Raw genomic sequence first — 13,556 nt, 5'->3', positions numbered from 1 at the left:
AGTTCCCTGGGCAGCAGCTGGAACTCTCTCCTCCCCTGAACTGACCTTAGATTGACTAACTGGCTGCTTCCTTCCCGCATTGCTGTGGGCCCCGTGCTCTATGGCCCAGCCAGGACAGACACGAGGTGTGTTCTGCAGGTATCTGTGCCGCCACTGCAGGAAGCTCAGAAACCCCCTCCACCAGGGATGTGGCCTGCAAGGGCCAGCACCTGCTCCCCCCAGGCCCCTCGAGGAGACCCCGTAGCCTCATAGGAGACAGGCCAGGGCCCAGTGGCTGTATACTGAGTGCTGCTGGCAAAGGCCTGGGTGCCTGGGTGCCTGAGTGCCTGGGTACAGGCCGCTGCTGCTGGAACTGGGCTGCTATTCAGCCCTCCTCCTGAGAGCCATCTCGACTTTCCACCCCGAAGGAAGCAGCCCAAGGGCACCTCTGCATTCAGGGTCCACAGTGGCTGTGTGAGTGGGCACAGCCAGCCCTGGCTGGGGGCAAAGCAAGGAGAAGCCCCCCTGGGTCAGCAGTCTGCTCATGGGCTCCATGCCCCCGAGTCTGTCCTCAAAGGAGACAGAGCCTGCTCTGGACCAGGCTCCAGCGGGAAAACCCAGCCCCTCCCCACATCTCACTGAGGAGGTCACACCTGGGAAGGAGAGGGAGCGGGGAAGAAGGCAGCCCGTCAGGAGGAAGCCCTGTTAACGGTTCGTGTATTTGGCAGCCCATCTATAAAAGAGGGACGGCAACCGAAGGCGCTCCATGGCAGGGCCCTGGGAGCCTGGGCCCCACGCTCTCAGACTCGGGGCTGCACGGCGGCACAGTTGTGGAAGAGGTGGGGAAAGCTGGCCGGTCGGAAGCCACAGAACCCATGGTCCTGGGAAGAGAGGGCTGTCTCCTAACCCCTCTGGTCTCTCTGCCCTTTGTAGTTGTCCTGGCACCCTGCTCAGGGCCCTGTGGAGAGGAAGCTTGGGTGGCTCTCAGTCTGGCTTCTGTTAGTTTCCCTAAACACTCCCCCTTTCCTAACCAGTCCCCACCCTCACCCCCACCCCCACGAGGATTCACCTGGGCTGATCCTGAGTGGAGGCCTAAAAGGGATTTACTGTTTCACTCCGGCAGCCTGCATCTGCTCAGGAAAGGCTCTGGAGAACCAGCCTTCTCCGCCTGAGCTCCCAGCACATAGGTGGACATGTACCTGCAAGGCCAGGGCCGCCCGGCAGGATGGTTTCCCGGAATGTGAGCCTGGGAGTTCAGAGATGGGGTTTTAGAACCTGTGTGTGTCTCAACAGGTCGCATTCTCTCCCTGAGCCTGCACATTCCCATGTTAACAAGGGGCGGTAATGCCCATCAGATGGCCTTGTGAGGTCTGTGCATGGTAATGGAAAGACAGACATCAGCTCTCGGTCTGGATCTCCGTGAGCTCCCTGCTTTCCCCTTCATCTGCCATCCAGGGTCCCCCACTCTACACCCCAGGGCCCCCCACTCTACAGCCCAGGGCCCCCCACTCTACAGCCCCAGGGCCCCCACTCCACAGCCCAGGGCCCAGCCTGTGCAGCTGGATGGCGCAGGCCTGCTTCAGGGAACCTGTCCCGGTCCGTTCTCTTTCTCCTGCTCCCTTTCCTCCTGCCTTCATCTTTAGACCTCAGCGGCTGCCCTAGGCCAGTTGGGTGCATGGCTGTCTCCCTGCCCTTCCTGTCCTTTCCCATCTAACATGACTAAGCCCCACCTCTGGGAGAAGTGCTGGCCCCTTGAGCGGCTGCCCAGGCCAACATGCTTTCTGTCCTCCTGAGTCCAGACTACAAATGCAGCTGCTGGCAAAAGCAGGCTGTGCTAAAAACGGGGGCTGGGAGCCGGGCCTCCAGCACTGCAGCACAGGCCTAGGACAGTGCTGACCTCAGCTCACCAAGGAGACCGGGAAAATGGGGGGTCACACACTCTCAGATGTCAGGGGGACCCCAAATGAGGAGAGTTTCCAGTATGCACAGTCCCTCCTCCTTTCTCACAAAGCTATAGAACCTGGAGGCTCTAGCTTATACCTGCACACATAAACACTCACACATCTGCACGCACAAACACCCACCTAGCCACATGCGAACACTCTCACACATACACATATACCTACACATACACACACACACATGCACACATACATACCCACATGTACACACATACTCATACATACATACATACACATAAACATACTCATATATAACCACACGTCCACACCTCCCTCCACATACACACCCCCGTACAAGTGTGTACACAGAACCAAACGCACTCTCTCTGGCTTCTGGCCAGGGGCCCTCAGAGCTCCAGGTTTGGTCACAGTGCAGATCAGGCGTCTCTTCCCTTCAGCCAGCCCAGGGCGGGACAGCAGCCCAACCCTGATACGGCTGGGTTCCATACTGGAAATTGAGCTGCTCCCGAGGCCTCAGGCTCCATGGGAAGGAGCACTCAGACCCCAGGCCAGAGCTAGATGAAGTGTGGTCCTTGCTCAGGGCGTGGCCCCTCTGCCCAGGTCCGGGGGTGGGTGTTTTCAGGGGAGGGAAAGCAGGAGGGGATCCAGGAACCTGAGGCTGGGAGGTCGCAGGCCAGCAATTGTCTCTGGGTGAAGATGCACTGTGTGGGCAGCCAGGGGCAGGGAGGCTGTTCCTGGAAGTGACAGGAAGTGCCCTGCCCAGGACTCATTACTGGGAAGGAGCAAGGAAGCAGCTGAAGTGGGGGTGGGCTCCGGAAGCCCGCGAGTCCTCACACTCGGGAACCAGGCTTCCCGGCTACTCCTCAGCTAGAAATCCCCCCGCCCTGCCCTAGAAAAGCAACCTCGTGGTGGTCGTGGAGCCCACTTCCCTCCCGGGAGACCCCTTCCTGTACAGGTGAGCTCTGCAGATCTACCGCGGGTAAAAACCTTGCCCATGTCCCAAATCTCTGTCCTCCTGACTCCCAGCCTAGTGGCTTTTCAGCACGTTTTCACAGCCTGCCCAGGAAGGAGGCAGGGAGTAGGCCAGAGAGCGAACTCCTGTGCAAGTTTTCCCTGGGGCGCCTTGGAGCTTCGGGCTGGTCCTCACAGCCTCACAGCCTCACATCCCTGGTGCGTCCCAGCCCCCTCACTGAGGACCCTCCTGGGCCCCAGCCTGGGTGCTGCATACACGTGCCTTTGTGGGCCTCACCCATGGGGACAAAGCAGTAGGGCCCGATGCCCTTTAGAACAGCTTGCTGCCAGCCTTGTGGTCATCTCCTGGAAGGCATGTGGTGTGGCATTTGTTCCCACTGTCATCTCAATTCTTCCCACATTGTGGAAATTGATGCCTTTTTAATTCTTTTTTTTCTAAAATGTCCAATCTTAAAAGACATTTTGGGGAACAGGATAGGACCTTTTTTGTACCCACCACAAGTAAGTGCCTGGTCTGAGGGCACAGCCCCCTGAGCTCCAGCCTGGCTTGCAGCTATGAACAAGAAGGGAGTGTGGACAAGAGTCCGGGATCTGGGTTCTGGTCCCAAGTTTGCCACCACCAAGCTCTGTGAGCTCGGGCAAGCCCCTTAACCTCTCTGTTCCCTCTCCCTTCCCTGTTGGGTGTGTATGCTCTGTTTACCTCCTCGCATATACAGAGTTACGAGGTTCAAATGAGATTATGTGGCTGAAAATACAAAGAAATGTGCTGTCGGGCGCCTTGCATCTCACTTCAGACTGCCGGTGGGTCATTAAGAAGTTGCCTTGCTTATTGTTTGTCTCATTGATTTTCTCCTGCCTGCCATTACTTTGAAATCTTTCTTTGCAGTTTACTAGAGCCTGGGGGCAGCGTGGAGCGCCCCAGGCCCCTGCAGGCTGCCCAGTCTCTGGGCCAGGTGCCTGCAGCCCAGAGCTCTGGGAGCCAGCAGACCTGCTGTAAGAGATTCCGGGAAGGCCAGCTCAGCTCTCAGCCTCTGGGGCTTGAATCTCCCCCGCCCATCCCATCGCCATATCTTACCTCAGGAGCCCTGGGGCTGCTGCAGGTGCTTGAGAGTGCCCCCCTACACCCCACACCCACCCCTGTTGTGGGTCTGAGAGCCATTCCTGGGACCGGTGAGGGAAAGGGGGCCTGAAACCGGGTGTCCTGCTCACCCCAGACACTAGGGCAGAGCCTCCCTCTGCAGTCAGATTCTGTTGCCACGGCTCTTCCACTGGCCCCTTATTAGTCGGTTGTTATTATTCCTGTTTCTCAGCTGAGAAGATTGAGGTTCAGACTTGCCCAAGGCCACACAGTAAACACATGGGAGAGTAGTCCTGTGCCCTCTTCCTTAGTGCGTCCAGTGCATGCCTTTCGGAGGCTCCCCTTGCTGGATATACACAAGCCGAGTCCAGGAAACAACATCATACCTGACCGGGAGGCTGGTAGGCTCTGAATAGGTAAGAGCAGGAGGCTGAGCTAGAGGAGGCCCATGGAGTCCTTACTTGATTCTCAGGATCCTCACGGCCACCCCTGGGAGAAAGAACCTGGCATTACTAACTCTGTAATTTGATAGCAGCTTGCTGGAGCATGCAGAATTTGAGAAAAGGAGGAGCAAGCATAGGAGATCTCTGTGCTTATAAAACCCTGGAAAGGACAGCCAGCCACCTGCTGTCCTTAGCAGGGGCAACTTCACAGAGGCCCCCACATCCAAGGGGTTGCTTTTCCAGGGTGGGACCTGTTTAAGACAGTGGCCCCAGCCTTCTTTCTTCCTGTTCTGCAAGGACTTTCTTGCGTCTAATCTCCATCCATCCTGCTGTACGTACTCTCTACCCTCATACCTCCAGTCTTAGAAGCAGGGCATTGTGAACTGAGAAAGGAAGCTCTAAGACATTCCAGTCCTATCGGCTTGACAGGCAGAGACTGAAGACCAGAGAGGGGAGGCTGCTTGCCCAAGGCCACACAGCAAGTTAGTGGCTGAAACTAGATTTGGTCTTTCCCTGGCCGTTGCGCCTCAGGGGCCGCCTTGAGAGCTCACCTATTTCATGGAAACAGGAGCTTGTAAGTTCTTTGTAAAAGGGGCAGAGCAACAGGAACTGCCAAGGTCATATGCAGTCTCACCTGCATCCTTTTTTTTAAAAAAAAAACAACTGGATCCTCATAGCAACCCTATGGCAGGGTCTGTGGGGTTCCAATTCAGACACCAGACAGCTGAGGCCCAGAGATGGCTTGTTTCCTGTCCCTGAGATGGAAGAAGCAAAACACGGCTCACATTTCAGTTTTGTTTGGCACAAACTGACCAAACACTACTATGTGCAGGATGCCACGCCAGCAGCGGGGGTTAGGGGCAGGTCCCTGCCCAACACCCAGCGTGAGTGTGTGGCGGCGGGGTGACTCATCTGATAGCTTCCGTGGGAGACCTGAAGGGCATGCGTCTGCCTGAGCCCATGAGAACACTGAGGGGCACCTGCCCCAGCCATGGAGACAGGAATGGGCAGGGAGCCATCCTGCTCTGGCAGCACTGACCTGGTGCTGTCCCTGTCCCCCAAGTTGGAGCTGTCCAGGTCACTGTGATTTGCCCCTACTACCCTCCAAGCCTTCGCAGCCCAAGCCTCCTGTTGCATGGCCGACACCATCAGGGATTGAAGAGGGATTGGAGGGGGGGTGGGGCAAGGCTCTTTTCCTGCAGCTTCTCTGGCCCCTTTGCTTTCACCGTCCTGTGAAGGGGTGGCTAGAGCGATGGACTTGTGGTTGGAAGACCTGAGTTCCGGTTCTGGCTCTATCGCTACATGACCCTGACCCTGGGCATGTCTCTCCCCCTCCTTGAGCCTCCGTTTCCTTGTCAGTAAAGTGCCCAGCTGTGGCTGCCCTGGCTGCCCTGCCCAGCCAGCATTGAGTGGCTTGTGTGGTGAGCGCTCAGGGCTGGTGTCTGCTGTACTGGGGGAGGGAGCAAGCTTTTCCCCCACTGCTCTCACTGTGGCCTGCACACCCCAGCTACAGCCCTTGTCAGGCCAGATCTCAGAAGGATGCCAGAGGCCTGAGCCCTGCTGCCCTCCCCAGCTACCAAGAGGGCCAGGTTGCTGATTCTAGGCACCAGAGCACCAAAACCATGACCTGTTTTCTGGGGTGGGGTTTGGGGCAGAAGGGCCAGGTTGTCCTGATTTTCTGAGCCCCCACCCGCCTTCCTGCCCACAGTGCTGAAGGAGAACTGTGGGAGGTGAGAGCGTCAGTCTACCGGCTGTGGCTGTGCCAAAGGCTGCTAAAAATAGCCAGGAGCTATGCCTGGGGCGGGGTGGGCATTTGAGCAGAGGAGCAGGTGAAGGCTGCAGGCCCACCTGGAAGGGAATGCACAGGTCTCCTGGGTTCTGGGGAGCTGCTGGCTGGGCCTACATGGAGGGAAGGGGAGGGGAGGAGGGAGGAAAGGGGAGGAGCAGGCAAGAGTGCTGCATGACTGCCCTCCTGGCAGGTGCAGGGAGCTCAGGGCCCCATTATCCAGGTCCAGCCCTGGCCCCACACTTTGCTGGCTGTTTGACTCTCACCTCATCTCTGGACCTCAGTTTCTGCCTCTGGAAAATGGGAATGATACTCCTCAGCCCACCTGCCTCAGAGGCTGTTGTGAGGGTGAAATGAGGTTGTGATGCAAACCACCCTGCCAGCCCGAGCAAACATCAAACCTGGAGTTAGAGAGCTAGGTACCGTGCCCCACTGCTCCTACAAGCAGTGTGGTCCTGGCTGAGTCACCCTGTGACTGTCTCCAGGTGGCACTGATAATGTCCTGCCCTCATCACTGGGCAGAACCTGGCCCCCAAAACACTTTCCTGGGCCCTGACCCTTAATGGAAAGAGCCCATTTCCTTGAATGAAAAGACTAAATAGGAATAATGATGTTAATTATAATTAGTGTTTACTGAGCAGCTACTATATGCTGGGCTTCAAGTGTATTTAGTCCTTACAATTCTGTTCATTAGGTACTGTTGGTGTGCCCATTGATAGATGAAAACACACTGACTCAAAGACACAGAATGACTTGCTCAAGGCCAAATAGTGAAAATGGTGGAGGAGTCAAGATTTGAACCCAGATCTGACTCCCAAAAGGGTGTTACTTCTTTCTACTGCACCTGTTGCCTCTCCCCAAACCTCTAACCTGTGCCCCAAAGGCCACTTCCCCCGACTATCTTGCTGCCGGCAGGGTATGACTTCGCCGCCGTCCTCGAGTGGTTCGCTGAGCGGGTGGACCGCATCATCCTGCTCTTTGACGCCCACAAGCTGGACATCTCCGACGAGTTCTCAGAAGTCATCAAGGCCCTCAAGAACCACGAGGACAAGATGCGGGTGGTGCTGAACAAGGCCGACCAGATCGAGACCCAGCAGCTGATGCGGGTGTACGGGGCTCTCATGTGGTCCCTGGGGAAGATCGTGAACACGCCGGAGGTGATCCGGGTCTACATTGGCTCCTTCTGGTCCCACCCCCTCCTCATCCCTGACAACCGCAAGCTCTTCGAGGCCGAGGAGCAGGACCTATTCAAAGACATCCAGAGTCTGCCCCGAAACGCTGCCCTGCGCAAACTCAATGACCTCATCAAGAGAGCCAGACTAGCCAAGGTGAGGCTACCCCTGGGACGTGGACAGCATGTTTGGGGTGGGGATTCAGCTGCAAGAGCTGCCTGCACCCTCGAGCATTGCCTGCCTACGTGAGTATGTCCTGTAGCTGCTGCATCCTGAACATCAGCCGTGCCAACGCCGGTGGCCAGGGGACAGGAGAGTGTGTGGTGGTTATGGTCACCGGTCCTGGGGTCAGATGGCCAGACCCGAGCTCAACTCCACTGTTTACAAACGCTGTGATCCCAGCCCCAGCAAGGCCCTCGGTCTCTCTGTGCCCGTTTCCATGCCTGTAAAATAAAAGGGCTGGAGGATGCAGGAGAACAAAGAATGTAAAAGCCTTCCCCCCACACCTGTGTCCTCCGAAGGGCTCGGCAGACGTTAGCTATGGTTATTGCCTTCCTCGTCAGCATCATCTCCTGTGTTGCCATCCTCGTTACTACCTTGACCTCACCCTCCCCACAGTCTTGCCTTTTCCATGAGATCTAGAAAAACAGCTCAGCGCAGCAAGCAGTGTGAAAGAGCAAGAGGGTGGAGATAGAAATTATTTCAGAAGTAGGAGCAGGAAGAGAAGGGGTTTATGGGAAGAGATGGGTGAGAGCTGCCGAGAGGGAGGGAATGAATGGAGGTCTTGGTCTCACACTTTCTCTCTGCCTGTTTCTCAGGTCCATGCCTACATCATCAGCTCTCTGAAGAAGGAGATGCCCTCCGTGTTCGGGAAGGACAACAAGAAGAAGGAGCTGGTTAACAACCTGGCTGAGATTTATGGCCGGATCGAGCGGGAGCACCAGATCTCGCCTGGCGACTTTCCCAACCTGAAGAGGATGCAGGTAACCAGGGTCAGGGGCTCGGGGACAAGGGGCAGTGTTGCACGAGCTGGCTGAGCAGCCTTGGTATGGAGGAGGCCACCCCGGGAGATAGCCCTCGGTCTGTCCTCCTTCCTGGACTGTCACGGGCCCAGCAGGTATCATATCTGGGCCTGGGGCGACAGAGGGAGCCCCAATAATCCTAGTGGGACAGGGGTGTCCCATGATGTTTGGGGTCCGATACCTGCAGTTTACAACTTTTCCTAGTCACAGCCACCATGTCACCTAATGAAGATTCTCCGGGCCCTTGAGTACTTGTGTTTACCTCCAAGTCCCTACTGTGGAGTGACTGGGGACATAGGCCATGAGAAGTCCCCACAGGAGCCTACCACCTTTGGAGCCCACCGTGGGCCCCTCTTTTGAGCCAGGGACCATCACACATGGTTTCTCACGTTCTTCCCCAAAGCAGTCCTCTGTAGGAGGCCTTTGCATCCTCCTTGTACAGATAAGCTAACAAGTTTACCAAAATAATTAACCTTTGCAATTAGCTGCCTGCAGTTTTCTGAGTGCAGTCGTCACACAGACTGCTAATGGGAGAGCCAGGAGCTGTCCCCACAGTCCCAGCAAGAAGCCACCTCACCGTACTAACCAAATCCTCTCTGCGCCTCTGTCTCTTCGTCTGTAAACTGAGGCTCCAGAAGCACCCACTCATGGATGTTGTGAGCATCCGTGAGATGCTGCCCACACGGTGCTCAGCACGGGGCCTGGGACAGGCTGTCCCTCAAAATGAAGCAGCAAGTTAGGTAGGGTGTCACCACCAGGGGAAGCCGGGCCTTGAGCGACGGGGACCCACCTAGCCATACAATTTTTGCAGCTTCTCGTGATTCTGTATTTGTTTCCAAATATAGTGTTTTTAAAAACTGGGCAAGTAGAGAAAAATAGCAGCAGATGTAGCAGCAATATTGATTTCATTCTTGTCGCTGACTGTGATGCGGAACTCCCTGTGGTCTCAAATGGGCATCGTTAGTTTCCTGTCTGATTAAAAACTAGACATTCAGAATATACATTTATTCATGTATCCGTTCATTCTTATAAACACCTAGCATGAACCAGTCACTAATTTGAGAAATGCTTTAACATAACTGTATTTCTCAATCAGCTGTGGCCTGGAACATGTCAACTTTTAGTTGCTCTTTCCAATAAAAGTTGAATGACCTGTAAACAAACATTTGAGGCGATGACATTTGGAAGGGGCTGTGCAACCCCTTTTGGAACGTGAGGAATTCTTTCTCAACATAGATTAGTTCATCTGCTGTTGTTAGGTGTGCTAAATCAATCACATAAGTGGCGGTCCTTCGGGGGAATACATGGGGTGCGGGGGCACCCACTGGGCCCCTGGAAGATGTTGGAACCCATAGTTGGGAACCCACCCAACACTCACAGCTGTGGACAGAGACACCAGGGGCCTCCCGAGGGCTGATCTGCTCCTGCCCTTGCCACCTTCTCCCAGCCCCCACCACCCTCAGTTCAGCCTGTCCTTGTAGGATGGGAAGAAACGCCGAAGCTAACACTTGCTCTTGAACTGTAGCAAGAGCAGCATTTCAAGTTGGTGGGTGTTTTCGGAACTTTTCTGCAGCGAGCTCGATGTGCTTGTCCCCGAGACTATCCCCTGTGCACTGGCCTCTGCCCAGTGTCCTGAGACTGCTGTGACCAGAGCTAGGGCAGGGGTGGAAAGCTCTCGCCTTGCCACTGCTGAGGCCTAGGGGAAGCTGGGTGTTCTGAGCTCAGGACCTCTTAGTCACAAAGACGTGCAGAGGGGAGCGTATTTCTCTTACTGTAGGACGGGGGGGTGGGGGGGGGTGTGTCGTGGGAAGGCCAGGGGAGGAGCTTTTACAAAGTCTGCATGCCCGCCTGGGCCTGCTGTCAGAAATGTCCAGAGGGGAGCCGGTCACTGAAAACTCTCTCTGGGCAGTTCCCATGAGCATCCTGATTAAGAACAGCTGGGCTGAAGTCCACCCTGGCTTCTAGTATGACTTGTTTTTGGTTGCCTTTGCCTCAGCTCTGCCTTCCCCAGCTGGGGATAGAATGTAACTCCCCTTCCCCAGAAGGGCACTAGGGGGGCAAATCAGATAACGTAGGAAAGCACTTTCCGTGTTTTTTGAGTACAGCCCTTATTAGAGTAGAGAGACCTACCTGCTTCATCTCCTCCTTTCCCAGCCCCTGAAACTGTTCTGCTCTCTCCTAAAAACCTCCAATGCCAACACGGCCTGCCTTTTTTTCTCCTCCTCTCTCATATCATTTGTTATTATGACGTGCTTCAGTTTAGCCTCCAGGCCAAAGGGCTGCGAACATCCCAGCAGTAGCAGGAGGCAGCCTCCCCAACTCCTTCCACCGACCTCTACCCTCACCATCTTTCCTCCCCTCTCCCCAGGACCAGCTGCAGGCCCAGGACTTCAGCAAATTCCAGCCCCTGAAAAGCAAGCTGCTGGAGGTGGTGGATGACATGCTGGCCCACGACATTGCCCAGCTCATGGTGCTGGTGCGCCAGGAGGAGACCCAGCGGCCCATGCAGATGGTGAAGGGTGGAGCATTCGAGGGCACCCTGCAGGGCCCCTTTGGGCACGGCTACGGGGAGGGGGCTGGGGAGGGCATCGATGACGCCGAGTGGGTCGTGGCCAGGGACAAGCCCATGTACGACGAGATCTTCTACACCCTGTCACCAGTGGACGGCAAGATCACGGGTGCCAATGCCAAGAAGGAGATGGTGCGCTCCAAGCTGCCCAACAGTGTGCTGGGCAAGATCTGGAAGCTGGCTGACATCGACAAGGATGGCATGCTGGACGATGAGGAGTTTGCGCTGGCCAACCACCTCATCAAGGTCAAGCTGGAGGGGCACGAGCTGCCCAACGAGCTGCCCGCCCACCTCCTGCCCCCATCTAAGAGGAAAATCGCCGAGTGATGGGAGCAGGGGGAGGTTCAGAGAAGGCAGGTGTTACAGGAGATGGGGGAGGTGATCACACACGTGCGCCCACGCATGCGCGCTCGCGCGCGCGCACACACACACACACACACACACACACAGAGGCACAGATCTTGAGAAATGCACTTCAGACGAGGGGGATCAGTGACCCCCAGGTTTCCAGGCCGATCTCTGTTTGTGCACAACTTCTCAGCATTGGCAGCAGCACAGGGCCACGCCCACGGCTCCAGCTTTCAATCCTTGGTCCCCATCCCTCTCTCCTCTCCGTCCTCGCCTGTCTTCTGCAGAGGCAGCTGGTTCACCCGCCCACAGATGGCCCACCCACCTCCAGATGCCCGGGACTCAGAGCAGATGGAAAAACTTTTCACTTAATAGGCAATTCGCTTTGTGTTCTGAGCTTTCTCTCCATCCTTGGCTTCCTACCATGAAACCTGCTCCGGGGCTGGGGCTTGTGCAGGCAGGGAGCAGAGGCATCCTCGGGGAACCAGGCTCCCGACTGGAAGAGACACGGCGCTGGCCTCTGTTCTTCCCCCACCTTAGGCTCTGTCTCACTCTGCAAGCCTGGCTTTGAACCCCATGGACGCATCATTTCAAAGAACCCTGGTGAGGGAGGGAGAGTTGGAAAACTGGCAAGAAAGAAAGCAAAGAAAGTGTCTTGTCATCCTCTCCTCAAAGCCAGTCAAGGTGGTTTCATCCCGCAGATCTTGTGAGGGTCATGTTTTTTCCACCCGGCCTCTGATGTGGGGATGCTCAGACTCGACTCACATTCCTCCAGCCCCCACTGTACACCAGGGTGACTTCATCCCATGTGGCCCTCAGCAGCTCCTGTGGGTGTATGCATTAGCCTTACACACACACACACACGTTTTCCAGGGAAGGAGTCTGAGACTCGGAGTTTGAGCAACCATTCCAAAGTCACCGAGGGTGGAGGATTCAGAGCCAAGGCCCCGCTCCTCCCTCTGCCGTGAAGATGTGTGCGGGGTCCCAGCGTCACTCGCCCCGGCCACCCGGCTTGCTGGCCTCCCAGCCTCCCCAAGCTGGCTGGCGAGGGAGAAGGGCCAGCCAGCGTTTGGTGGGCCATCAGTCTGGCCATCTGTCACATTGCAGAAGCAAACTGTGCCTTCTGGCTACACACCCCATGTTCCTAAAATTACAGAAGCCCAACGGCGCCAGTGGGAGAGTGGGCCTGCCGCTGGATATTGCTCGTGTCTGTCCTGCTCCACCTCCCACCCAGTAGCTGAGGCCCCCCAGCTCGTAGGCAGCCAGGGGCTCAGTGGGCCAACCAGAGAGGCCCGAGGTGGTGTTCTCCACAGGCCCCCCAGTAACGCCGGTGTCCTCCACAAATCGCCACCATGCCCCGTGCCCTGCCCCCTCCTCCGTGGTCTCTCCCCTGGTTTGCTTTACAGCCACTGAACCAATCACTTTGTATGCTATGCTCCTACCGTGATGGAAAACGAAGACAAGTATAACTTATTTTATATCTATGTTGAGACTCTATAGAGAATATTCTATGTATCTATGATGTGCTCACTACTGTAGTATGTTTGTCATTAGTGTTCATGTTAATACAGCACATTTATCCTTTGGTACCCAGTTGACCACAGAGCATCATTCCTGGGACAGGGGCTGGGTTCCTTCCTGAGGTTCCCGGTAGCATCTCTGGCAGAGGGTTGGGCTGCCCTTGGCAGCATCCACACACAGCCCCCCATTGGCCTGATGACGACCCAGTGAGGACACACCACTCCCTGCCACTCTGGAGTGGAGACGATCCCCAAACCTCTGGGCTTCCTTCTGCACCCACACATCCCTCTTCCTCATGAAGTGGAGGGCAAAGGAGGGCCAAGGCCAAGAGCTCCAGCTTCTTCTACCTCAAGTGCAGAGCCCAGCGGAGACCACTTGTCTGCTCTGCGCCTTTCTTTGGGCTGAAGGAAAATAGGGAGGTGCCAGCAGACGGGGGGTGGGGGGTAGTGAAGTTTGTCTTTTTATTTTAGGAGAAAGGGGGTGTCTTTGCTCCCTCACCCCACAGCCACGTGGGCACATGCACCACTGTCCTGCCCTGTGTCTCCCTGCCTCTCCCTGCCTCTCTCGCCTGCCTTCTCCAAGACTCTACCCCCAAGACATCTGTGAGGCATGAAACTTCTGTCTTGGCACTCTTCCCACCTCCCGAGAAATAGGAACTGTTGCCTCCTCTCAATGGCCGAGGGGACAGCTGAGGGTCACTTTCTCTGGGGCTGTCCCTCTGGCTCTTGCTGCCTTAGCCTACTG

The 13,556-nt window shown here is 56.2% G+C and overlaps 1 protein-coding gene across 2 annotated transcripts in view; it reads left to right on the top strand.

The window, feature by feature from the left end:
- The window catches only part of EHD3 (EH domain containing 3), a 28,180-nt gene extending 15,300 nt beyond the window's left edge, over positions 1–12,880 (top strand). The window contains exons 4-7 of one of the 2 annotated variants that reach the window (XR_006786363.1): positions 7,096–7,508; positions 8,171–8,335; positions 10,743–11,328; positions 11,365–12,880. Coding sequence is in view for 1 of the 2 variants with exons in the window: in XM_045844658.1 (XP_045700614.1) it covers positions 7,096–7,508; positions 8,171–8,335; positions 10,743–11,270 (1,106 nt within the window). In the remaining variant the exon portion in view is untranslated. Of the gene's footprint in view, positions 1–7,095; positions 7,509–8,170; positions 8,336–10,742 lie in introns of both variants that reach the window. The other variant, XM_045844658.1, reaches the window with a different exon arrangement.
- Positions 12,881–13,556: the final 676 nt, after the last annotated feature.

The sequence above is a fragment of the Phyllostomus hastatus genome, unplaced genomic scaffold, assembly GCF_019186645.2.
Source record: "Phyllostomus hastatus isolate PE091 unplaced genomic scaffold, TTU_PhHast_1.1 phas_contig_402, whole genome shotgun sequence".
Taxonomy (NCBI): Eukaryota; Metazoa; Chordata; class Mammalia; order Chiroptera; family Phyllostomidae; genus Phyllostomus; species Phyllostomus hastatus.
The sequence above is the reverse complement of the archived record's forward strand: the minus strand, read 5'-3'. Positions and strand labels throughout refer to the sequence as shown.